At 35.9% G+C, this 26,614-nt stretch overlaps 1 protein-coding gene across 1 annotated transcript in view; it reads right to left on the reverse strand.

Moving 5' to 3' along the window:
- CUL4B (cullin 4B) overlaps nucleotides 1-26,614 on the reverse strand; it is an 89,307-nt gene continuing 62,693 nt past the window's right edge. The window contains exons 6-23 of the mRNA XM_080910527.1: nucleotides 20,669-20,808; nucleotides 18,696-18,750; nucleotides 18,018-18,091; nucleotides 17,095-17,257; nucleotides 16,843-16,932; nucleotides 16,463-16,545; nucleotides 15,688-15,755; nucleotides 15,136-15,254; nucleotides 14,333-14,525; nucleotides 13,150-13,254; nucleotides 12,403-12,513; nucleotides 11,334-11,419; nucleotides 10,132-10,239; nucleotides 9,052-9,165; nucleotides 8,100-8,205; nucleotides 6,751-6,923; nucleotides 4,925-5,077; nucleotides 1-2,025 (exon numbers count right to left, since the gene is read on the reverse strand). Of these exons, the coding sequence (XP_080766653.1) occupies nucleotides 1,930-2,025; nucleotides 4,925-5,077; nucleotides 6,751-6,923; nucleotides 8,100-8,205; nucleotides 9,052-9,165; nucleotides 10,132-10,239; nucleotides 11,334-11,419; nucleotides 12,403-12,513; nucleotides 13,150-13,254; nucleotides 14,333-14,525; nucleotides 15,136-15,254; nucleotides 15,688-15,755; nucleotides 16,463-16,545; nucleotides 16,843-16,932; nucleotides 17,095-17,257; nucleotides 18,018-18,091; nucleotides 18,696-18,750; nucleotides 20,669-20,808 (2,037 nt within the window). The 3' untranslated portion in view covers nucleotides 1-1,929. The remainder of the gene's footprint in view (nucleotides 2,026-4,924; nucleotides 5,078-6,750; nucleotides 6,924-8,099; nucleotides 8,206-9,051; nucleotides 9,166-10,131; nucleotides 10,240-11,333; nucleotides 11,420-12,402; nucleotides 12,514-13,149; nucleotides 13,255-14,332; nucleotides 14,526-15,135; nucleotides 15,255-15,687; nucleotides 15,756-16,462; nucleotides 16,546-16,842; nucleotides 16,933-17,094; nucleotides 17,258-18,017; nucleotides 18,092-18,695; nucleotides 18,751-20,668; nucleotides 20,809-26,614) is intronic.

Here is a 26,614-nt window from a genome sequence, read left to right on the forward strand (position 1 = left end):
TCAACTGATACAGAACAACTGAAATTCGTAACAACCCAATATAGTTTGCCATTACTTTTCAGTTTCATAAACAGTTTCCCTTAGTAGTCTGGCTAGTTTTTCTGCTGAAACACCATCAAGTTTTCAAGGAGTTAAGAATTTCAGAACAGGGACCCGCTTTCAAGATGACGAAGGTGGTATCAAGAGCATCCTAGTAGGAACGAATCTACCTAAAAATTATTTAAAGAGTAACTAGTGAGTGGTGTAACAGTCTCCATATTTCAGAGACCAACAGGGATGAATCACAACACTGATGTTGATGGTCCAGTAAACATAACAGCCACATTCCTTGTCAGAAGAGCTCCTGTAAGGAAATTAGGGAGGAGCTGGAAAAAATATACGAAATAGCTGCTCAGAAAGAACTGGGAAGTTCATTCTAAATACTATACATAGTCAAACAGTGTGAAAGCTGATGCATTAGAGAGAAATGGGCAACTTAAAAATACATACAGATAGCTGGCCACAGGTCTTTGAGAATTCAAGAAAATGATAGTAGACATAAGAGCCCCCGTCTTCTAAGCTGAAGGCACCCTTAACTGCTCCGAAAAGACAAAGATATATGCTAGTTGAGAAAGCACTGAAGTTCTAACTTAAAAGAAAACACCAAAACAGCCTGCTTCTCTGCCACAATCAAGTTCCTTCATGGGAAGAGAAACCAGGAAACAAAGCAAAACCCTCTGGTGATGAAGAAAGTCTTTTACTCACATTCTGAATTTGGAAAGCAATATTTTTGTTATTTTCTGTGTGTGACTATGTGTGTGACCAATTTGAAAGACACTTCCCTGAAAAGCAGGTGTCCAATGAATGGCTATGAGAACTCTTAAATTCAAGCTATTAAAAAAAAAAAAGGAACATAGAACTTGAAGTTTTTGAATAAAGAGTGTGTAAGGAAGACAAGAGAGAATCATATGTTGACTTTCTCCAAGTCAGGAGGAGCATAAAAAAAAGAAAAAAAAAAGGTGGAAAAACCTGGAATGGTAGAAAACCTCTGATCATTGACAGTTCTCCAAAGACAAAATGATCCAAACATCTAAAGACTGATGAAAAGCAGCTGGTACATTTTTACTCCTGTAATTCATAAAACTTGTTTGCTGATTTTGGTCTCCTGTAATTTTCATACTGTACTCAGTTTTAATAAAAAGAACTGGGTTTTCCCCTCTTACTATGTTCTTCTAGTACAAGATGATCAGCAATTTTTCTCTTTTATCTATTTTAATAAGTTCCTGTTAATCAGCACGGTGAATTTGGGGCTGTCTTGTTTATACATCCCAGAGTCATAATGGGAAATCTTTAGGATGTAATACGTAAGTTGTGATGGAAGGAACTGTCATCCTATCTGAAAAACTTGTTTCCAAATAAGGTTTTTCCCCTTCAGTGTAACAGAAGGCCAGCAACAATGAAAACTTACTTTTCAAGGGAAACCACAAAATGGGTGAACAACTAAGTCCAGGGTGGTTTTTCTATTTGATAAATACATCCAGAACTCTGTACAGTAAATAAAATTTGCATGCAGTTTAAGTATCTTTAAATGACTTTTAGGCAAATAAACCTTTTGCTTTATTGATGGTGTATAAGAATCACCCTCCCCTTTTAATGGCCATAGGGATCTCTTCCCCAGTTCCAAAAGGAATCTTGAAGACCCAGGTACTTTCTTAAAGAGTTTTCTGCACATCATACTAAATAACATGCATAGAGTTTCAACAACATTCTTCTTAAAGGTTAAGTATTACTCTTTAAAATAGGTATGTTAACCACTGAGAAAAGTCCACCCATTACACTGCTTCATTTGGTCATCGGAAGTATAAAAGAAGTCAAATAACATGAGATTCAACAAGTTAGTTTATCCATTGGCTACGGCATTATGACAACAAATGTTCCAAGGCCAACATTCTATGCAATATAGTTGTACTGATTTGGGTTTTCTTTATCTCTTTCCATGTAGTCCCGGTCAATTAGGGATTCTATTCTCTTCTTAAGATCAGCAGGCTGTAAGAAAAAGCATATTTTCAATGCCAAATTCATAAGCATCAGCATAAGTCCATCTACTAACATTCCATTAAAAAAAGAGAACAAAGACCAGAAGTGACTGCACAGAGGCAGGCAGATCTGAGTTTGAGGCCAGTCTGGTCTACATAGTGAATTCCGGGACAGCCAGAGTACATGACAAGCCCTGTCTGTAAATTAAATAAACTTAAATTAAATTAAATGTAGCTGGAGCATTGTAACATCTAAATTCCCAGCAAGTGGGAGGCCAGAGCCAAGAGGATTAAGAGTAAGACCTGCTTGGGGTACACAATAGAGTCTGTCACAAACAAACCAACCTGAAATTAAGTAAATAACAATTAACACATGAATTAAAATGTGTAAGAGAAATTACTATGAGTTATATAAAATACTGAACCTAGTGGCAAAAGCCTATGTAATCCTTGCTACTTGGGTAGCTTGAGGAATGGCAACAGTGAGTTTATGAAAGTTGGCAAAAACCAAACAAAAGGGTTGGGGCAGTTAAGACTTTTACCAGGTGGTATAGTACTTGCCTAGCATATGGAAGGGGCCTAGGTTCTATTCCCCAATATCACACATCCACACAATTTCAGGGAATTTGAGAAAGTATCACATTAATTCACACCTGTATGTTTCTCGTTTACTATGAATTTTAACTACTTATGTAAGTGATTTGGATCTCTGATCTTTTTTAAGATCTATTTTAAGTATATGAATACACTGTTGCTGTCTTCAGACACATGAGAAGAGGGCGCTGGATTCCATTACAGATGGTGGTGTGCTTACTGGGGATTTGAACTCAGGACCTCTGAAAGAGCAGCAGTGCTCTTAACCGCTAAGCCATCTCTCCAGCCCCTGGATCTCTGAATCTTGTAGTTAAATTTTCATTATGACAGTTTAGTACTGGGCATGGTAGAGCATGCCTGTATTCAGACTCAGCTACAAAAGGAACTAAAGGCCAGCCTGAGATGTGTTAGCCTTGTCTCAAACAAAATCAGCAAAGTCTCAGTGCTTGAGAGATGATTCAGGGCTTCTTGGTGTGTACTACTATTGAAGAGAGTAAGTTGGCTCAGATGTCAGGTGCTTCACAACTGCCTGTACCTCCAGCTCCAAGTGGAATTGCATATAACTATACACACGGAAATGCCCCCCCAGAGACACATAATTGGAAATATAATTTTTAATAGGCTTGCATTGATAATTATACTTATTTCTCGAATGAATGATCCTGACATAGAAAAGTATCTCCACAGCACTTATAATACCTGAGATAAAAAGCAAAAGGAATCAATTTTTTGTTAAAATGAGAAGCTCAAGTAATATTGCTGCCTCAGTTGGAAACTAGGATATATGTGTTTTCACACAGTTAGTGCATGTTTGGAGTATATTTGGAGAGAGTATGTGTGCAGGCATGTTTGAGACAGGGTCTCTCTTCGGAGTCCTGGCTGTCCCTGAACTCACTAGGTAGACAAGGATGACCTACAATTCACAAGGGATCTGACTTCCTTTGCTTCCCAGCCAGCTAAGCTACAGCATTCTTAAAGGATGTTTTCAATCTTTGGTTTGTTGAATTCACAGATATGGAATCGATAAAAATGAAGGACTGATTTTGAAGCCAGCCTTGGAACACAGTAAGACTCAATCCCAAAACCAAACTAAACCAAAACAAACCGGAAAACGGAACGTAAAATTTCATCTTTTAACTTCAGGTTTAAGTATCAAGCTGGAGAAATGGCTCAGTGGTCCTGAGTTCAATTCCCAGCAACCACATGGTGGCTCACAACCATCTGAAATGGGATCGGATGCCCTCTTCTGGTGTCTGAAGACAGTGACAGTGTACTCATCATATAAAATCTTTTTTTAAAGTATCTATCAAATTGATTTCAGTTATGACCAAAGTTATAGTTATTCCTTATGTTCTAGCATTAGTAAGAAATCTTGCTATAGGTGAAATGATTAGGTAGGTGAGCATGTGTGCAAGTGTAATAATAAGGAGGCAGTCTGAAGTCTGAATCAGCCTACCTTATGATAGTAGAAGTAACAGCTACAACAAGTAAAACCTCAATACATACCAAACTCAGTATCAAGTGTTTTATACTTTCTATCTCAATAAGCTTCAAAATAATACTAGGAGGGATGGGATTGGGGGGCTCTGTAAAGGGGATATCATTTAAAATGTAAACAAATAAAATGATTAATAATAAAAACTAATAATACTAGGTGGTAGGTACATTTATCAAATCCAAGAAAAATTAAGTTACTTTATCAAAGTTGAAAGCTGGCAGGAATCATAACAGCCAAGAGTCTAGGGAACCACTATCAAATGTTTATTATAGACGTTTTAAAATTTGAACAATAGTCTAACACAACACCGCACTGTATAAGCAACTTTGCTACTGGAAATTTGTGTTGGATCATGCCCATATATTGACAAATTGGAGTTTACTAGAACCAATGCTAGACATTTTCAACAAACACAAAAAGTGCTTTATCACTAAGATATAGCCATAAGCCTCTGTAACAGATTTGAATAAATATTTATATAGGTAACCAAGCATAAGATATAACTTAGTCTAATAACCAAATCTGTCAAATGCCAAGGAATCTCCACAAAAGGAGTAAGATTCAAAAGATAGATAGTAACTAACTTCAAAAATTTCAAAGTCACCATTTACTCACTAAATTGACTTTTGTAAATTGGTGCTCAATTTTGCTAAACAAAGTTCTTTTATGAATCACATGCTCAAATAAAGGAAATGAATACATGTTGTTCCAAATGGCATTAAGCCTTTCATCTATATTTGTAAGATTATTGTCCAAAAATTAAATGTATTCCCTTTCACCTATAACACATTCAGTATGGAGACACAGAAACACCTACTTTTACTGGAAATTTTAGCTGATTGTAGACTTCTGAAACAAGAAGATTGTGGCTGAGTGTTTTTCTCATCTTCATAATTCGGACGATTGCAGCATCAATTTGGTACTGTCTATCTTGAAATACTCTTTCTGTAGTGCTTGCTTGCTCTTCAACCTAAAAGAAGTTTTCAAAAACAGTCAAACTTAATTAGCAAAAAAAAAAAAAAAAAAAAAAAAAAAAAACTATTTATTAGGGACATAACAATGCTATTGTTCTAAAGAACCTGACTTAATTAAATGAGACAAACTTAACAAACATAGCTTCTTTCTATTGTCACTACTGCCCTGTACCAATAAGGTAATACAGAAGAGAAAAATACCACCTTTGAGCACTGGGAGGTAGGTTCAGTTGATCAAGTGCTTTCCCTGAAAACATAAGGACCTATCTTTTAAATTTAGATCTTTGTGGACTCATGTAAAAACAAGACTCCTAGTACCTGATATACAGCCTGCCAGCCTAGCAAATTTGTGAGTTCTAGGGAAGTAAGAGACCATGTCAAGAAACAAGGTAGATAGCTCCAATGGAATAATAAATACTGGAGGTTGTCTACTGGCCTTCCCTAAAATTTAAAATGTCTGTTCCCACTGATCTAAAAATTTACTTCCGTAATTTCATCTTTTTAATTTTCTTAATTTTTATTTCATGTGCATTGGATTTTAGCTTGCGTATGTCTGTGTGAGCATAACAGATCTTCTAGAACTAAAGTTACAGATAGTTGTGAGTTGCCATGTGGGTACTGAGAACCTGGGTTCTCTGGAACAGGAGGCACTGCTCTTAATCTTGCTGAGCCATCACTCCATCCCCCATTAAGTCACTTGAAGGGAAAAAATCAGTGAGATTAAGATTTAGGTATGTTCACGAATATTATAGGGGGCTGGAGAGATGGCTCAGTGATTAAGAGCACTGACTGCCCTTCCAGAGGTCCTGAGTTCAATTCCCAGCAACCACATGGTGGCTCACAACCATCTGTAAGGGGGATCTGATGCCCTCTTCTGGTCTGTCTGAAGACAGTTTCAGCATATATAGATAATCTTTTTAAAAAAAGAAAGAAATGAGTATTGAAGGAGAAAGGAAAACACAAAATAGCCCAACTTCTCATATATAAAATCTGGGTTTAATTATATATGCATTGTGTGTGTGCCTTTGTGCAAGAGACAGACATGTTAAAGCAAGACAATTGTTAGGGAGAAAGGAGACCAGCAAGTGATGGTGATAGAGGCTAGTGAGAAACTGAATATGAGCAAGAAACACTACATGTAGGTCAATTAAGGTAATAAGGAAAACAAGACAATATTACATTGATGGGGTAAGGAAATAATAACTCAGTGGAAGAACACACATGGTCCTGCATTTCCCATCCCTAGCAATGTAAGGAAAACCCAAGCAAGCAAAACAAACAAAACCAAATACAACCAAATAACTATGCTGATTGTGAATCATATTATGTTTACTTTTTGACAAAAAGAAATATACCATCAAATACTGATATGTATTAGGCCAGATACAGGCACATAAAATGCTACATGAAATGGTAGCATTGAGAAAATAACCTGTTAATTTTGAAGCTGGAAAGATAGCTTATCAGCTAAAGAGGACAGGAGTTAGATTCACAATCATTTCTAATTTCAGCTCCAATGGATCCAATGCCCCTTCTTACATGTGGGCCCAGCCCTGATGGGAGTGCACAAACATACATGCAGCTAAAACACTCAAACATGTAATCTGTAAATTTCTACTATAAACACATTCAGTCCAATACAGTAGGACTAGGAAAGCAAAAGGTTTACCGTTTCTTTCATCTGGATTTGATTGATCTTTATCCTGAATAGTTTGTGTTTGAAATCGTCATTACAAATAAATTTGTCACCATCTTCAATATCTTTGCCCTTTGGATTTTTAGCCAAAACTCTAGCTTTGCCACAGGCTAGTGACTGCAGTGTTCTTCTCAATTCTCCATCCTCTGAAGGAATAATGGTTAATTAGTTATTTGTTCATAGCTTATTATCATTAGCACCACACTTAATGTCACTCTAACTCCAACATTCTCCACTAAACTGCTTTGATTTCCACAGTCACTAACACCTACTCTTTGTGCTACCCAGTAACATTTTTCTACTTATCTTCTAAAAGCATCTACTATCATTCATACAAACAATTACCAAAACTTCTAATGCAACATCCCCTGCTCTCAAGTCAGTCACTACAAAAGGATACTCAACTTGGCTGTTTTACTATCATTTGAGTATGTTGATATTCTCCATTAACCCCCTGCTCCATTGCTAAGGATGGTAATATTAACCTAACCCTATGAAAAGCCTAGAATCATCTTTTAAGTCTTCATTCTCTTTCATTGTGATATATCTCTACCAATTCCATTGCTATTATAAACACTCTACCAGAAGCCTCTTTTAGGACTTTATGTCAGAATTATCTTCATAGCTTCTAGACTAGAATTTTTTCACATTCCAGGTGGCTAGTTCTATTAATGCCATTAAATTGTCCAAATAGGTTATTTCTTTTATGTCAGTCTACCTATATTACCTATTGAATTTTACAGCTCACCATTCAAAGCTACAAACAAACATTTCATGCTTGCTACTCACACTAGCCACTATTTTCAAGTCTTTTCTCATACTATTTCCTTTATTTCATGCCTTCTCTCCAGTCAAACTTTGAAGGTCCAAATCAAGTCCTACCTCATTCTACAATCATTACTCACTTTACTTCACTCTTTACCACACTTCTTTTTAGCACTATATACTGGTATTTACTAGTTTTGAAATATTAATACAGAGGAGGGGGCTGGAGAGACATCTCACCATTGAAGAATAGTGTCTGGTCTTTCAGGACCAGAGGTCAGTTGCCAGCACCTAACATGATCACTCACCAACACCTAACTCAAGTTCCAGAAGATACAATGCCCCCTTCTAGACCCCATAGATTCCTGCACATGTATGGTACACACACACACACACACACACACACACACACACACACACGGGCTACACAGAAAGAAATAAAAAAAAAACAGGACAGAGGAGAGGATTATTTCCTTACATGTTCAGAGCTCTGATCACAGTGACTACAGAGAACAGAGAACTATAATTGCTTGCTTCTGAACGGACACAATACAAACCTATCCCAGTAGCTTGCTTGATCTCCTCTAAACTGAACTCCTCTCCTTCATTAAACATTAGCAGCACCAGGGTTTGAAAAAGAGAGACCTGAAGTTCTTTTTTGCCCTGTTGGAGAAAAAGCACAGGATTTTTGCTTGTTTGTTTTAAACACATAAAAAATTAATCAAAAAGTAATAATCTCTTATCAAAAAACCATTTTTAATTAGTGAGTTAAGCGGATGATTAACATTAGATGATTAACATTACCCAAAGTGCTGCTTTAGATGGCAACGTGATGTGAAGTGCAAGATTTAGGTTGAGTCTACAGAAACTGGGGAAGGATTAGTTAGCCTATTAATGCCTTCTATAATCCTTACTAAAACAGAACAAATAAATGAAAATACATACAGCCCTATGTATCATTACAGACATTCACCCTAAGCATTAAGAAATTACTATTCTTAATGCATTTTTCAAGATAGGGTTTCCTGCAGCCCAACCTAGACTCCCTATGTAGCCAAATATGTCCTTGAACTCCAAGCTTCCTTCCACTGTTTCCCAAGTGGTCGGGTTACAGTCCTGTGTCACTACACCCCACTTTCAAATATATTTTGACTTGATTCAGATCATTCATGAACAGATGCAAATTTTTCCCAATGGAAATTATTTGCCTATATTTCTCACTCTGTTCTCCAGCTTCTAGCCACATGATTTCTGATAAGACAGTATGAAGTCTGCATCCACAGGGAAAGAGAAAGAGAGAGAATGACTTTTAATTTCAGACAAGGGCCAACTCAACTGTTGAAAATACACACAAAATCTTAAAATACACACAAAGCTGTAACAACCTATCAGTATTGTTATGCAAGTGTCAAGAACACACATATAAAACAGCAGCTTGAACCTTTAAACCAAGGGATAAACCATATTAAAGATGAAGACAGAACTTAAGATTTGGAAATATCCACTTACCTCTTTAAATTCAGCTTTTAGCACACAGTGCCCCAAGGTTGATTGCCACTGGAGTTTCCTGCCACTGTGCTTGCCTAAGTAAAATGTCTTGAAAATTTCCTGAAGCTTCACCATCTAAAGCAAATAAAATAAGTGTTTCTTTAAGCTACGTATGTGATGCCACCTTTAGCACTGTTTTTTTAACTACTTATTGAATGTATCAAGTAGGGTGTGCATGTCATCGTGTGCTAATGAAGATCAGAGGATAACTTTCTACTAAATAGGTTCAGGGGGGTCAAGCAGGAGGTCAAGCTTGGTGACAGGTGCCTTCACCCCTGGGACACCTCAATGGCCTCCCTCTCAATACTTTAAAATCATTTGGAATCACTTTTGATAGTTTCATGACTATATCCAGTAGGTATCAATCCCTTTAATGTTCCGTGAAAGTCTAACTACCCAATGTAGCAGCCAGTGCTTGGTGATCTTTATACTCTTGGAGCTTCTCTGCCCTGTTATTTAATCATCCTTTCACTCTGGTGATGGGCTTCTACACTGTACTGACTCCTTTCTCTCACTGCTGCTTCTGCCCACATTTCTTTTACAGGTTCCTCTTTTTACCATCTGCTAAATGTAAGCCTTTTCTAAAGTTGAAGCTTTGCCCTTTCTCTTCCTCTTCACTATATTCTTCCCTTATTGAGGAAAATCTACTCTCTGGGCACCCATCATTCTTTCCATAGACTCTCAGTATCTGTCCTTATTCAACAATCTAGGTTTTGGTCCTGAATAGGACAGTTTCCAATGCATAATGGGATACTCATGTACCCATCACATCCACCAATCCTGCTTTCAGGTGAAATATGGGCAAGATTTTTTAACACCTAGGAAGACTAAGGGGTAAGGTAAGAAACAGAATAATTTGGGAAAATAGCACTCATCTTAGAAACCTTGTTGAAAAATGATGTAAAAGAATAAAATATTAATACTCATATTTTGTTGCTATATTTGTTGACATAAGCCTTTAAAAGTCACATATTTTCAAATGAAAAGCAGAAAAATGTGATTTCTATACTTAAAGCTTAGTTCTGAAATAGTTTATCTTACCTCTGGTGGTAAATGGACTTCCATAGGCACATATGTTGGCCAGTAACCCATTGTCAGGATATTAACAGTTAATTCAATATTGCCAGGTACATTCTGGTTCTGCATATACTATAAGATCAACACATACAATGAGATTATGAAAGTGTATACATCATACCATAATACTGACTAAAATTAAAAATTTCCTTTTTCTAAAAATATATGTCGATACTGACCATCCTGCAAGTAAAAACAATTATTAAGACTTGAAATGAAGGCTACACAAAATGCAGTAGAAAAATACATGGCCAGTTTGATATAGTGGAATACAAAACCCCCATGAAAACATTCTAGGTATTATCAACTCAATTTCGGCTGTTATAGCATCTCGTCTCCATTCTTTTCCCCCAATGCTACCTTCAATTCCCACCTTTGGAGACCCTACATGGATTGGAACACCCATTCCTCACCCCACCAGCCAGCCCAAGTCTTTGGTTTTTCAAATGCTCCATTCCTTATTTAAAGGTGGTGACCTGAAGTGGGAAAGGAAAAGAAGGGGAAAGGGCAAGGCAAATAAATCCTATTCTGTGTACTATACGATCCATGATCCTACTAATTCTGAACTTTGAGTCTTTTGGTTCCATTGTAGTTAAGAAGTCATTACTAAACCTTTGAAAAGTAAGAAAAAATCTAATTTGCCACCACTATTGCCTCGTCATTACTGCCAGTGCTGTTTGAGACAGGGATCTCACTATATTGCTCACATATTATATCAGCATCCCAAGCAGCTGGGACAGTTAACACAAACTACATCTGGTTGTTTATGTTTTTACAATATTTTAAAACCTATTTATGCCTTCAAAACTACAATCCAAATTCTCATCCCAAATGTCAACAGAGATAGCATATATCACCCTGTCCTTGATCACCTCTCCTCTATTCCCATTACAAGCTCTGAACATACAAATAGTCCAACTGATTACAAAAGTCCTGCTTTTACTAAGTATAATTCTTCCAATACTAACTTTAGTCTAATACATTTTATTTATGCTTCTCTTATTCTGGATGTTACTTATGACTAAATCCTGAAGTATGCTATGAAGTATTTGTAAAAAAAAAAATATGGGTTTCTATTTGTTTTCTTCAATGCAAACTGTTGCAAGGACGTAACTTAAGTATCCTTAAGTTTAAGGAATTTAAGTAAGAGTTTAACTCACTTTTACCTGTTTGAACTGAATCATGATGTCTTTAGAAAGCTCCATGTCTTTAAACATTCCTTCAAGCTTGCTGGTAAAAGCAGCTCCACATTCTGTTAAAGATGGTTTACAGATTTATATTTCAAGGTAGTACAACAAGCAAAAACTTAAAATCAGAAAATAAAATGCAAAACTTAACTTGAGCATAAAAAATGATCTGTAACCACTTGTAAGAATGAAAAGAAGGGGCTGGAGAGATGGCTCAGCAGTTAAGAGCACTGACTGCTCTCCCAGAGGTCCTGAGTTCAAGTCCCAGCAACCACATGGTAGCTCACAACCATCTGTAATGGGATCTGATGCCCTCTTCTGGTGTATCTGAAGACAGCAACAGTGTACTCGCATACATTAAATAGATAAATAAGTCTTTTTTTAAAAAAAATGAAAAGAAAAAAGTCTTACCTCTCGATGTGGCCTAGCAATTCAGAGGCAAACTCTTTAATCTAGGTATAGGATACTTGGAAATTTTTTATACAAATAAACAAAAGAATAATTCTTTACCTTTAAAACAAGCCAATATTTGTGGCTATCAGAAATAGGCTAAGACTCTCATATATAACTGTGTGTGTGTGTGTGTGTGTGTGTGTGTGTGTGTGTGTGTGTGTGTGTGTGTGTGTGTGTTGGGGTAAGTGTACACAGGTATGGACACCATGCATGTGCAAGTCAGGTCATTGGCTGTACTGCTCTACCACAGTAAGCCTTATTCCTTTGAAACAGGGTCTATCTTTGAACCCAGAATTCGGCTGGTGTCCGGGAATCCCCAAAGATCCTCCTGTTCTCTACCCTTACCCCACCCCTAGCCACTGGAGTTATACATATACTTATGATTGTTTTACATGGATGTTAGGGATTCAAACACAGATCATCATACTTGTGCACAAAGACCTCTTACCCTCTGAGCCATCCTCACCCATCCCTACAATTTATGTTTTCATCATGTATATATAAAATAATTAACCAAAGAAGTAGTCAATGAAAAGAGTATAATTAAGCCATTATTTCCCTCAAATATTAAAAAAAGAAAGAATGGCAAACCTACCGTGTTTCAGTTTGGACAGCATTGATTTTTCAGCATCTACTGATGCACTCTTGCCAACTAGTAGGCGTTTGGCTAAATCTTTCTTATAGAAGGCCTCAAAAACATCTTTGCCTGTATTAAATAAGAAATAACAGTCATGATATGCCAAGTAAAGCTGTAAGAAAATGACTTTTAAAAGCTTATTACAACATGCCAAGTTATCTAATTTTATCCAAGTTTATTAAACTCAAGAACACTGAAGGTCCATGTCTGTGCCAGACATTTCAAAAAAGTTCACTATAAAAAAATTAAGACCGCATTAACTATTTTTCAGGAAAGACAAAAAACAAAACCACTTTAGTATGTTGATATTGTTAGCACCAAAACTCAAAGAAATTAAAAGAAGCAGTAAAATCCCAGGTTCTTAATAGTGGAAAGGTCAAAACGCAAGGCAATTTAGTTGCATTCCACACTATTCCTTAAGGATCTAAAATATGCAATAAATAAAATATATCATGTAGTTCTCAAAGTCTCTCTGGGTTATAGAAAAGGTTTTAGTTCCTATATGAGAGAGTTTTATTTGTTTTCTTTTCTGTTTGTTTTGACACAGGGCCTTGCTATATTGCCCTTGCTGGTCTAATTCTATGTGACCTACACAGCAATACTGCCTTAGCCTCCAGAATTCTGTATTGCAGGTGTCTATCACTATGCCTGGCTCAGAATGCTCTGTTTTAAAAGGAAAACATGAAAGCAGTAATCAACACTTACCATAGATAAATCTAAATATAATCATTATTTTATCCAACATTTTCTCAAGTTCTTCATCTGTAGCTTCTTTGTTGCCTGCACGAAGCTTTGAATCCACATACTTAGCTAAAATGGAGAAAAACTGTTGTTTAGTGACCATGGGTGTCTGAAAGGTACTGACCACTACACATATCCAAACAGGACTATAAAATACTAACTCTTTCAGTATTCCTGCTATATGTACATGCATTTTATGGCCTCAACAAAAGGAAGATCAATGCCACAGGGCTAATAAATACCACAACCTAAATTCATTAAAATGGACTCCAGACTGAGTATACTTTCCAGTATAATATGGAAGGGCTACATATAGAAGAAGGTGGTAGAGTTCCTGCCTACCATGTGCAGGTCTCTGAGGTCAAAGCCTCACTTTCAGAGTTAAAAAAAGAAAATGAAAATATGTAAAACGATGTAGAGACAGCTCACGGTAGAGGCTGCAAGTAGACCCTGTGTGGAGGTAAAGAAAGTCACCAGAAACATGGGGACTCTCAAAAGTTTCTATTTTACACAGATTGTCAGGATTCATAAACATGACCTTTGTATTTGAATAAACCAGAAACAACAGAGCAGAGGGCACAATTTATAAAATTTTTTAATTTAAATAAAATTAGACCTTAACCAACCCCACCCTTTCAGAGGACCTAATTTTCTAGGGCACATATACTCCTAATATCAATGAATGCATGTGTGAGAAACTTGCTTGAGAAACACTGAAACACACCTGTATTCTCATTGAGCCTGTATCATTAGATTTATTTTTATCCTAGACTTTTCATTCATTTGCATTTGAATTTCATGATGCCCCTTTCCTGTAGCTATAACTGGAGACCTTTAGGTAATAGCACTGTCCCATGACAAAAATCATTACAGGTTTGGAAAGCACAGTATCAAGTTTACTCACTAAAAGTGAATGGGTTCCAATGTTCTACCTCAGAGTTTGCATCATGTTTGATATGAGACTATGAGATGCTGTTCAGCTTGACAGATTCTTTCTTGCATCCATATCCTTAGAGACACTTCTCAGACTTAGTATTACTACTGGCTAAGCAACATCAAACAAACCAGGAATGGGTACCATATGATTTTACCTCAGAGTTTATCAATAAAAGAACATTACACAACCAGAAAAGAATGTGAAACATACCTATCAGTTCAGCTGGCTTATTTGGTCTTTTATTAATGAATGTTTCAAATGCTTCTTTCATGGCATTGATAAACTTTTCATTTTTCAGAAAGCAGGTATCAATTATATGGTCAACTTTATCTTTAAAGTCCAATAATTCTTGAACCATAGTTTTATCTTTTTCAGGATTAATAACAATGGTACTTCCAAAAGCCTGAAAATGAAAATGATGTTATTTTATAGTAATTGATTTTTCTTCAGGGAAAATATCCATCAAGTCATATTCAAATTTGGCACATATACTTAACAATCATAAATGTTACAGCTGTCTCTAAAGGAAATGAAAAACAGATAATATTCACTTATAAACCAAAATAACAAGTTATCATTGGGTATACAATATCCTATTAAGGCAGTATTAGAAGACTCTAAGAGCTTTTTTTTTCATTGTTAAGGAAGTCGGATCTGTACTTTTAAAAATAGCAATGTAGTCAGGGAGGTAGAGGGAGGGAGGAAGAAAAGGAAGGATTTGTGGTACAAACTTGTAAGAACAGATTCTACACTTTATCTTAACCAAGTGGCTTCAGAACTCAAACAATCCTTTAATTTCCCATATTCCCTGATTTATGTCTTAGAGCCAGAAATCCTATCAAGTATCACTCAGGTTTTATTGCTCATATGCCACACACCTGCCATTCTCAGTCTGACGTTTTAATTTTTTCACATTTAAAAAATGCCCATCTAACAAGAAATGCTTTTTGATATTCTTGGTATGTAAATTATGAGATGGTCAAGAGAAAAGTCAACAAGCAAACTGTTAATACCTTGATATACTCAATCCACTGCTGTAAGAGAACCTGAACTCCACCCCGAACTCTACTGAAGAGCTGATACAGGAGAGACAAATCTTGAATTCGGTTTTCATCAAGGAGGCTATTTAAACCTGGTTTGAAATATTTTGGTATTAAAATATGAGAATAAAAAAGTAAATTAAATTGCTATGCAATGCAATAAAATGTTAAGTTGAAATTACTATTGTGGTACTGGTCTGAACTATAACTAGAATTTATGTGAGTAAAATTCAGAGTATCCTGTAACATCATTAATGTTTAGAAGTTCTTGGCTCCACATGTTAATAAAACAACAACATATATGAGTCTTTTTCCTGCTTGTATGTGCATTGTGTGCAAGTCTGATGCACCCAGAGGATGGAAGAAGAATATTACATCCCCTGAAACTGTAATTCCTAATGATTGTAACCTGCCATGTGGGAGCTGGGAATTAAATTTGACTCCTCTGCAAAAGTATCAAGTACCCTTAACTACTGAGCCATTTCTCCAGCCCTAGTAACCTCTTATTTACAAATTACAAGTTACCTTTCTGAAGAATTGCTGATAAGTGTTCACCTAGAAGTTGTTTTTCAACAGAAGCAATTAGTGACTTCCTAAAAGGGGGAAAACAGAATTATTGAGATTTGACCTTGAAAATTTAAAGTTTCTAAAAAAAAAAAACAAAGCAAAAATGTCATTTTACATTATTTTGCCATTTCTATGCCATGTGTCAAAATATTTTACATTATGCCTAAAGGAAGAAAAATAATGTATTTCAGAATTTTATCAAAGTAATGATCTCATGGCCTTGCTGAGCCTAGTATTTTTTCCAAGTTTCTCTGCTTTTTACTAAGAAGGTGAAACAGTTATCTATGCTGCTTTATTAAACCACTTGGTTGCTGAGTTTTAGAAAGTACAGAAGCAGTTTCTCTCTAAACACCTCAGTCCCTGAATTTTAATCAGTCTAAGGATTTTAAAAGCCGGGCATGGTGATGCATGCCTATAATCCTTGGGAGCCTGGCATGGAGTTCCACGAGTTCCAGGGCAAGGTGGGTTTTAGTGAAACTCTGACTCAAAAACACCAAGTTTTAAGATCCACCAACCTCTAATACTATTTTAAAATTACACACTAAACACACACCAAACCAATAATCAAATCCTTGATTAAATCTAATTAGCTAGGAAAGATAATAACTTGATATTCACTTTATAAAAACAACTGTTAAAGACTAAATCATACCTGAAAATTGTTACAAGTTTAAGTTGCCTAAAGTGCTTTATCAACAGTTTTAAGACTATTAGGCTGAACTGTAATACTTACTGGGTGGTCTGATCTAAGTAAGTAATAAGTCTGTCTGCTTCTTCTTCTAGGCGTTTATTAACATGATGAAGATACTCAGGAACCTACAAAGATAGTTTTTTATATTATTGTTTTCCTCCCCTTAAATCATTCAGAAAATGTCAAGTCCAAAAGATCCAGGGAAGAGCCCCATCAAATGTGACGGGGTAGAATCATATGTAAAATTAGAGGTAGAGTTTATGATCCAGAATTCTGGCCTTTAAGGAGAGAGAAGAGAAAGGAGCACCTAAGTGAGAGAAGAGCATTACAATGTTGGGAATATAAATACAAAGGGAAGTTTGTGTTCTACAATGTAATGTCTATTGTAAGACACAGTGGATTCATTAATCATTTCAAAATACCTCTCTTTCTTGCATTAACTTCTGACCCTCGGCTGCATAAAGCCGATTAGTTTCTTGCAAAAATCGTTGTTCAAAAGAGTCTTGGTAAATCTAGAAGAGGGGGAAAAAACAAAAGTATTTGCTTATTCATCAACTATTTACTGAATGACTTCCATCAGAACTCAATTTGAACCATAATCTGGATTTCAGACATCAAACTATGAACAGTAATCAGATTTGTAGGCAGTGCAGTGAGTATTAAGTGCAACTTACTTGCAAATCAGACAGCATACTTAAAAGGCTTCGAAGTAAACTTCTATCAATTGCTTCACCATTCCGCTCTCTCTCAATCAAGAGAAGGATGCCATCAATTGTTTTTGTCTGGACTTTTTGATCACTTATAATATGAGCTCTAAATAACTCTAATCCCATGTCCCTAAAATTAAAAACAAAAAAGTATCATCTGAGCTGGCAATACTATATGTGAACAGGCTGAGTTAACTTATCACGTGTTAACTGGGGCCTCAGACTTTGAAGCAGTAGTTATAAAAAGGATAAAATCCACGTTTAATTTTGAATAACATTGTTAGATTAAAACATAGAGAAAACCCATTTAGTCTTAAATGAGATCAGAAGCTGAATTCCTGGCTTCCTCCATAACTAGGTTTTAGTGTTTTCCTCTGGTGGTGATCTTAGTGAGATCAGAAATAAAATTAGTTCAGAGACAAAATACTTTCCACTACACTGGCATTGAGCAGCTTATTTGGTCATTCATAAATGGCTCCAAAACTCTAAAATCAATACATTTCAATCATTACTATAGGTATATGCTAAGCACCTGCTGAAGGACCAAGACATTATGCTATTTTATTTTCATAAAGAAACAAGACTTTTAGTATAAAGTCATAAGAAAAAAATCAAAGAGCAAAACATTAATGATCAGCAGCAACAAGATTCAAGCACAGAAATTCTAGAGTAAACTTTAATCTTCATACTTAGTGAAGAAATTTCTTCATACACTATGAAGGAAAGTTAGCTATCTGCTATATTAGAATAGACAAATAAAAACCCCCTAATGCTAGAATCCAAATGTGAATTTTTAGGAGAATATTCTGAGTACAGCTTGTTCTCTTTTGTTATAATTAAGACTATGATATGTAACAAAGTTTTTCATAATTATCTTCTGGCATCCTTACCAAATGGAGGGTAGCATTGAATTCTGAAGAACATAAGTTCTATCCAGAAACAAAAAAATGCTCCTGATCATTATCTGTCAAATAAAAAGAAAAAATAATCAAACATTTTTTTGGTAAATTTGAAACTGCAGTATTAGCTCTTAATAAAATGAAAATTTGGAAGATTTCATATAAAATAGACTACTAGGTAGAATTCAACTTCCAAATAAATAATCCGGCTGAGAATATGTCCTATATATTTATCTTTAAACTATCCTATTGATCCCTCTGACATCTTCACCACTTAAACAACTGAAAAGAAAAACTGGAGGTAAACATAGGGTGTACGCCTATAATCCCAACACTCAAGAGACTAAGTAAGATAGAAAAATCTTGAATTTCACACCAATCTGTACTACAAAATGAGATCTTATCTAAGAAAAAAAAAAAAAAAAAAAGAGGGAACCCAAGATACACTTAAGTCTTCCTTAGCAGCAGTGCTAGGGGGTAAAACTAGCTTAAACTTGTACCCATGGTATTTAGGAGGTGGGAAGTGGATTTCAAAATTTCTATTTGCACTAACATAAAGAATAACTACCAAATTTTGCCACTTTGCTATATCCCAATTCCTCCAATAAATCAACATTCTAAAACCTGAATGTTTTTTAAATGAAGTATGTAGTGCTATTTCCAACTTACCATTTGCCTACAATGATTTTGCCAGCATCTATCAATCTTTTTTAGAAAAAGAACACTATCCAATGAATCCATGAGACAGATGTTAAGGATATTTTTAAATGTTTCATATAAATAATATGTGTAATATAAAAATGCATTTGTCCTAAATATAGAATACCTTATATACTAACTGATATTAAAACAAATTATAAAACATAATTCTGGTGTAGTGGCAGCTAGGCAGTGCAGCTCCGCAACAGATCCGGTGTTGCAGGCATCTCCCACCTGCCCAAGAAGAAGGTTAGCGCAGATGAAGTGGCTAAGTCGGAGGCCAAGCCCGCTCCTGCCAAGGTGGACCGAAGCTGAAAAAGGCTGTGAGAAAGGATAAAGCAGCAGACAAAAAAGTGCAGATAAAAGGAAAAGGGGAGCGAAGGGCAATCAGGCTGAAGTGGCTGACCAACAAACTACAAATCTGCCTGCAGAAAACGGAGAGATGGAAAACCAGAGTCCAGCCTCTGGAGAAAGAAGCCAAGTCCGACTAACCATCCATCATGTCTGTCAGTGGTCCCTGCCTCCCCTTCTTGTATAATCCAGAGGAATATTTTTATCAACTATTTTGTAAATGCGAGTTCTTTAGTAGCTCTAGAAACATTTTTAAAAGGTGAGAGAATCCGAGCTCATCCTGTTTTTTAAGTGTAAATGTTTTTTTTAATAAGTTAAAAATCATTTGCTGGTTGTTTATTTTTTGGTACAACCAGAAAATGCAGGATACTGAATCAGGAGAAGCTGTGACTGTCTCGGGGGTCACTATAACATTCCATATAGGGGGTAGCTTTATATCCTACAATACAAAGCATAATGGCAGTTTGGAGTCTCAGTTGTGTATTCCTGTCTGGAATATTTTCAGTGGTATCTGGTCCTGTGTTTATAGTAGAACCATTTTGTAAGAAAGCCAGTCTTTGGGGGCTGGTGAGATGGCTCAGTGGTTAAGAGCACTGACTGCTCTTCCAGATGTCCTGAGTTCAATTCTCAGCAACCACATGGTAACTCACAACCATCTGATACTCTCTTCTGGTGTGTCTGAAGATAGCTACAGTGTACTCATATAACTAAATTATTTAAAAAAAAAAAAAGGAAAAAAAGAAAGCCTGTCTTTGTTCCTTGCCTTGTCAGAACTTCGATGCCTGTGGTCATGTCAGTCCACTTTCCTAACAGTTATGACAATGTGCTGTTAAAGATGGAAATTTTGAGCGTGTTCTCTGTGTGACATAAAATTGTCAGTAGGTGGAACCAAGGATTCTGAGCATTTGGTTGTTATGTGAGGTCTTAGGGAAACTTGCCACATTTGAGACAGGAACTTCACTCGAATAAGTTCAAAGAAAAACAATATGTAACTCTTTTGTGTACATGAAAACTATATGGCTCTTCAGAGATTGGGTACGTGTGATAAGAATTGGAATGTCTGTGTACTCTGCTCCTCGAACAATACAATCTCAGTTATGAAAGAAAAACACTATCATTCTGTTTTTAAACTGCAGAAACAAGTTTGATCCCCCTTAACCTATCTTTAAAGTCAGTCTTAAACATAACTGAGCATCATGTTTTCTATTGAAGATTTTCCTTAAATGGAAATCTGCCAAGACAGAAAGTTAATGACAGAAAAATTTTACTTAAATACCCTACGTGTAGATTTTGACTCTACTTAACACTGAAAAGTTTTAAAACTTTATTCTTTCCTTTAGAGATAACAGGACAAAAATAAATCTACCAGAGCAGGCATTCCATTTCAAACTGAGCTAAGCAGTGAGAGGTAATTAATAATGAAAAAAATTAATATACTTTGTTTTGAAGGGCTGGAGAGATGGCTGAGTGGTTAAGAGCACTAGCTGCTCTTCCAAAGGTCCTGAGTTCAATTCCCAGCAACTACCCTCTCCTCTCTGATACCCTCTTCTGTCATGCAGGCATACATGTTAAATAGAACATACATAAAATACATAACTAAGTGTGACATTTTGTTTTGAAAAGGATATTCTCTGAATTGATGAATCTGTGCTTTGATGTGATCTTCACAGATCTGCCTCAGCTGTTTATACAAATTTGCAGAAATCTTGTAAGAACAAAGATTTTCTACAGCCTGCAAGATGAAACATAAATTTGTTAGGACAGGATAGAGTTGCAGTAGGGGTATCAATTATCACATAAAGTCATTATTTTGTTATATACTGTATCAGCTCATTGAAAATAAAGTATTTATCAATTAAAAAAAAAAAAACAAAAGCATGGCATCAACCCAGAATGCCAAAGGAGGAGGGAGGAGTATTAGAAGTTTTGGGCTAGGCTAGAAAACTTTAGTTACACACACACACACACACACACACACACACACACACACACACTAAAAGTAAAGGCTGAAGGGAATCATGCAAAGTTCTTCCCCGTGAGGATATCCAAAGCGTCTTGTTACAAATAATTCTTATAAGCAGAATGCCATTAAATTAAAAAAATTTCACCTGTTTTATTTGTATGAAATGGCCAGAAACAACTACTATAACTCAATTAAAACTTACAGTTCCTTGAATATTCCTGAATACAATAAAGTGGAGATTATTGCTAGCAGTATTTAAATCAGTATATTAAACACCATGACAGTTTTCTCCAATTTTTCAGTTTATAAATAGTTGAATATAAGGTTTGCAAATTGGGTTTAGTGGTAGAACACTTGCCTAATTCTGAACAACAAAATGAATATATTTTTACTTCATTAGAGTACTTGAATTTATCTTCAAATCTTAAGTTCACATTTTGTGTGTTTCTTATTATGTGTATCAAAAATCTTACAAGTTTAAAATAACAGGTATGGTCACTCTAATGTTAATCATAATTGGTAATGGCTCAAGTGAAACATCAAGATTCTTCTCTTAGAAGGCAAAAATCCCATTAAAAAAGAACCGAGGGAGTCCAAAACTCTGTTGGTCTGAACGGAATTTTGTAAACATGTAGCTCGAAGCCACAATGCTAGATATCAAGTCCAGTGATCACATTTTTTTTTTTTTTAGAAAATAAAGTTTTAAAAAGGAACCTTCTTATTCCACTAGAGGAAAACCATCAATCCTCAACAGGAGAGAATAGACCCATCAGATTTAACAGCTATGGAAAAATAGGAAAACTGAGTTCCCTGAGAAAGACTCAGTTACTGTCCACATAGCCTGAGGTTAGGTCACAAATGCCGGAGGGTGTACTTGTTTATTTCATGTGCTCCTCTATTCAGACTGATTCTAGATGGGGTGTCCTCCCTTTATGGTACTTTTTACTGTATCTTGCTCTTTTTGAATGGCTGACTCGTGTTCTCAAGCATCTCTCATTTCCTGCTTAGGTTGTCAGTGACATAATACATACTTCATCTTTTTTTCTTTCCCTACTTTTTATTCTTCAATACATCCTATTTATCCAACTTCCTTCTGTGTTCTCCTTTATCTCATGAAACAGTTCTTGACACATCTATTATCTTCTCCCACAAGATACCACATTTTCTGTTACTATTCAACTCAGGTACCTCTTCTTCCAAATAAGGTAAATCCTTTCACTGTCACAGATTTGCCTAATGCTCCCACCCAACACACCTCACTGACTTGTCACTGAATCAATACTCTTGCTTTTCATGTGTACATCCTTTTCTCCTTGATTTTTCTTAATGACAGAGATTATACAGTCATAAATTGTTTTTTTAATACTTTGAGTTTTAAAGTGTGTGTATGTGATATTACATTACACCCTCATACTAGGATAAAAAACATGATCAGAAAACTATAGTGTGAGCTAAGTATTTTTATAATCATAATCAGAGATAAAACTCCCTACCACAGCCTTTAGGAGAGGGAAGTTAGGAAAAATCTCCAAGTCTCCCAAAGACCCAGAGAGAAATGGATAGAGTACTAATGAGAATAAGAAACTAAAAATGAAGCTGAGCTTTACATATATCCTCATCTACACTTAGCTAGAAGACAGGAGAGGGCTTTTCAAGTGGGCTAGGACTAGAACAGCTCAGTGGCACACTGTTTGCTTAGCATGCATGAGGCCCTGGGTTCACAACCTAGCAACCTAAAAGATGGGGTGTAAACACAGGGTCTTAAAGCTTTTGAAGGTAATCAGGCATAAAATACAAACATTTAGCAAGCTTTTAACCCTAATTTCTCCTAATCCCAGGCCCTACCCTCCAAAATCCAAATAATTACAATAAAAACACAAACAACCTGCCCTAACAACTTGTTTAAAAAATATAAATACTAAAAGGAGTGTAAATATTCCATTAACAAAAACAGTAAGAAAAATAAGGAATTACCACAATGTGCTGAACTTTTGTCATAGGTCTAGTAAATTAGGTACTATTTTTCAAACATTTTGTTTGAGATTAGGTTTCTTTGTGTAGCACTGGCTGTCCTAGAACTCTGTAGTCCAGGCTGACCTCAAACTCACAGACATCCACCTATCTCTGCACACCCCAAATGCTGGGATTAAAGGTGTACACCACCACCATCCAGCTCACTTTTCAAACTTTAATATTTAAAGGAAAGGAAACAATTGGCTGGTGAGGTGACTCAGGATGTAAAGGCACTTGCCAAGCCTGAAGACAAGGCTTGCTAATGTTGATAAATTAATAAAGTTGCCCTCTAACCTTGACAAGCATTCTATGGCATGTGGCTTCTCTTCCCCATTATATATAGAAGCACACACAGTTAAATCTTAAATAAATAACAGATCTATAAAAGAGACCTCATTGCAGTGGTGGCCAAGTTCAATAAAACAAGTGACAGCTCATGCTGGTGAGGATATGGAGTAAGGGCTGAATAAGCAAATGGGAGGCAGAGGCAGGTGAATCCCTCTGAACTCTACAACAGGCAGAACAACATACTGAGTTCCAGGCCAGCTATAAATATTTTTTTACAAGAAACCATGTATGGTAACATATTCTTGTAAGCCCAACATTAAAGAGCATGAGGCAGAAAAATCTCAACTCTGAAGGACAGCCTGGGCTCTAAAATGTAATACCTTCCCTCACCAAAAAAAAAAAAAAAAAAAAAAGAGAGAGAGAGAGAGAGAATATACTGTAAAAATTCAGTAACACATAACAATAAAATATAAATTATCTTTTTTATATATAGTAAAAAAAAGGCAAGACAATATATTATACATAGAACAAAACACTAAAAATTTTCAGGAAAGAAATTAATCATAAAATGAAACTTGTTTGTTTTATATAGGTTTTTGCATTGTTGTTTAAGTTTCCTCCATTCCATCCTGGAAGAAGCTCCTTAAGCAGAAAAGTCCCTGACACTGACCCAATTTACTAGGCCCCTCTCTAATAGAATGAACAATAAAAGTTGAAACCCGGAGACCGAAGGTACGTTAAGACTCTGTAAGTAAGACTCTCACACAAACTGAGCTACAAAGACTCTGATACCAGCTCAACTTCTTGGAAGGGGTTTAGAGCAACTGAGGCACCTGGGAAGGACATGCTCCAACCTGCTGTGAGGCCTGCAGGCTGTGCAGTTGTTCTATGTTTCCAGCTTTGTGAACTGTCTGTTACTTAGGCTATAGTGATACAGCTGTCTTTGACAGATTTCTGTTCCTATAAGTAACCCCTCCTGCATACACTCCTGTAAGTAACCCAATAAAGTTCACTAGTTCACCAAGATGAATGTCCTATCCTTTAGTCTACTGGGACTTCCTTATCTAGGGTGAGTAGATGTATGTACTGAAGCTCCCCAGGGAAGTTTTATCACACAACAGCATGTAGCAAACAATGCTTCAATAAGATAAAAAATTATCAAGGACCTTTATTTTCTGTCCACACATTTTAAAAATGATTAGTGATTCATTCAAAAAAATGTAACAGAATATGATCTCCAAGTCAGGTGTGGTGCTCCTACCCGTAGTCCTACACTGAAACAAGAAGACTTTCATGAGTTCAAGACCATGAGAGACAGTTAACTACTATCTGTAATTACAGATCCAAGGGGGTCTAATGCCTACTACTGGAGGGTAAGGACACTCACTGTACACATGAAGTATACAGATAAACATGCAGACAAAATACCCAAATATATTAAATTAGGATTATATAAATATAATTATTATATATAAATATAAATTTTAAACAAATCTTAAAACTCAATAAAAAAAACATGAACAGGGGACAGCAGTTAAATTTTGAGACACTAATAGTTACTTATCAAAACTGCTAAGAATTTTAATTGTTCCACTATAACCAGACAGCTTAAGTAATCACATGTTACAATTGATGATCATCTATGTACTGAGTGAGAGAGATGCACATCCTCACTCTAAAAGATTTCAAGGTTTTTAAGAAAGAAAAATTTAAAACTCAGGAACAATTATTTAAAGTACTATTTTTAAAAGACAATAGGGTAGGCACAAGTTAATTCCAGTAGTTGGAAAGAAGAGGCAGGTAGATTCCAGTGAGGCCAGGCTGATGTAAGATGAGACCCTAACTCAGAAATAAAATAAAAATAAACGTAAAGAGGGCTGGAGAGATGGCTCAGCTGTTAAGAGCAGTGACTGCTCTTCCAGAGGTCCTGAGTTCAAATCCCAGCAACCACATGGTGGCTTACAACCATCTGTAATGGGATCTGATGCCCTCTTCTGGTGTGTTTGAAGATAACTACAGTGTACTCATATAAATAAAAATAAATCTTTAAAACAGTAATAAATAAACTTAGAAAATAAAAAGACAGTGGTGATACATACATACCTTTAATCCCATCACTGGGGAGGCAAAAACAGACAGATGTTTGTGAAATTCAATTATAATATGATATAACAGTGAATTCCAGGACAGCCAAAGCTATATAAAGGGACCCTGTCTCAAAAAAATTCAAATTATGGGCTGGAGAAATGACTCAGTGGTTAAGAGCACTGACTACTATTCCAGAGGTCCTGAGTTCAAGTCCCAGCAGCCACATGGTGGCTCACAACCATCTGTAATGAGATCTGATGCCCTCTTCTGGTGTGTCTGAGGACAGCTACAGTGTACTCACATATATAAAATAAATAAATAAATCTTTTTAAAAATCAAATTAATAAAAACAATATTGCTTACTGAAAGCACAATTAAAAAACATAAAAACTTTAAAATGTGCTTACAAATATACTATAACAAAAGCAGTAAGGTGCTATGAAAAATGCAGGCACTCGTGGCTTTATCTTTTTAGAACTGTTTTGAGACAAGGTCTCTCTATATAAACCAGTCTGGCCTTGAAATCAAAATCCTCCTGCCTCCTAAGCCTCTGAAGTGCTGAGATTACAGGTAGGTCCCACTATAATTAGGTGCTTGTGACTTTAGGACAAAAAAAAAAAAATACAACAACAGCAAGTAAACCGTACAAGTACAAGAAAGCAAAAATACACACAAACATACATATTCTTTAAACATGAAGGAAGTACCACATGTCAAGGAAGATAATCTTCAAATCAAAAGCTCAGGGAAAATACTTAAGGTAAATAAGGCTCCTTAATTCCTACAACCCGTATGTTATGAATCTGAAATATACAAATGCTGTGATTACACAAGCTGTGCACAAGCACCCCCAAATAAAGACTATACACACAGATGGGAGCATGGAGCAGCTGTTCCCATAGTTTTTTCCCTAAAGTAAGACAATTTAGCTGCTCTGAACACTGCTGTACAATGGGTATTTAAGGTGCTGTGGTGTTATTAGTGAAGCAGTACAGCAGTGGAAAATCTACTAAAGTAAGAATCAAACATCTTAGTTTGACCTTCGCTGTTCAATTTGCAGTGAGTTATTTAAATTCTGAGACTCAGCCTTCTTAGGAGTGGAGAAAGAACAAATAATTTAGAAGAGTTTCAACAGTGGTAAAATGTACTAGAAAATGGATCTGCTTTGTAGGTTATCTATCATACA

This window comes from Micromys minutus, assembly GCF_963924665.1.
Source record: "Micromys minutus genome assembly, chromosome: X".
In the NCBI taxonomy this organism is placed as follows: domain Eukaryota; kingdom Metazoa; phylum Chordata; class Mammalia; order Rodentia; family Muridae; genus Micromys; species Micromys minutus.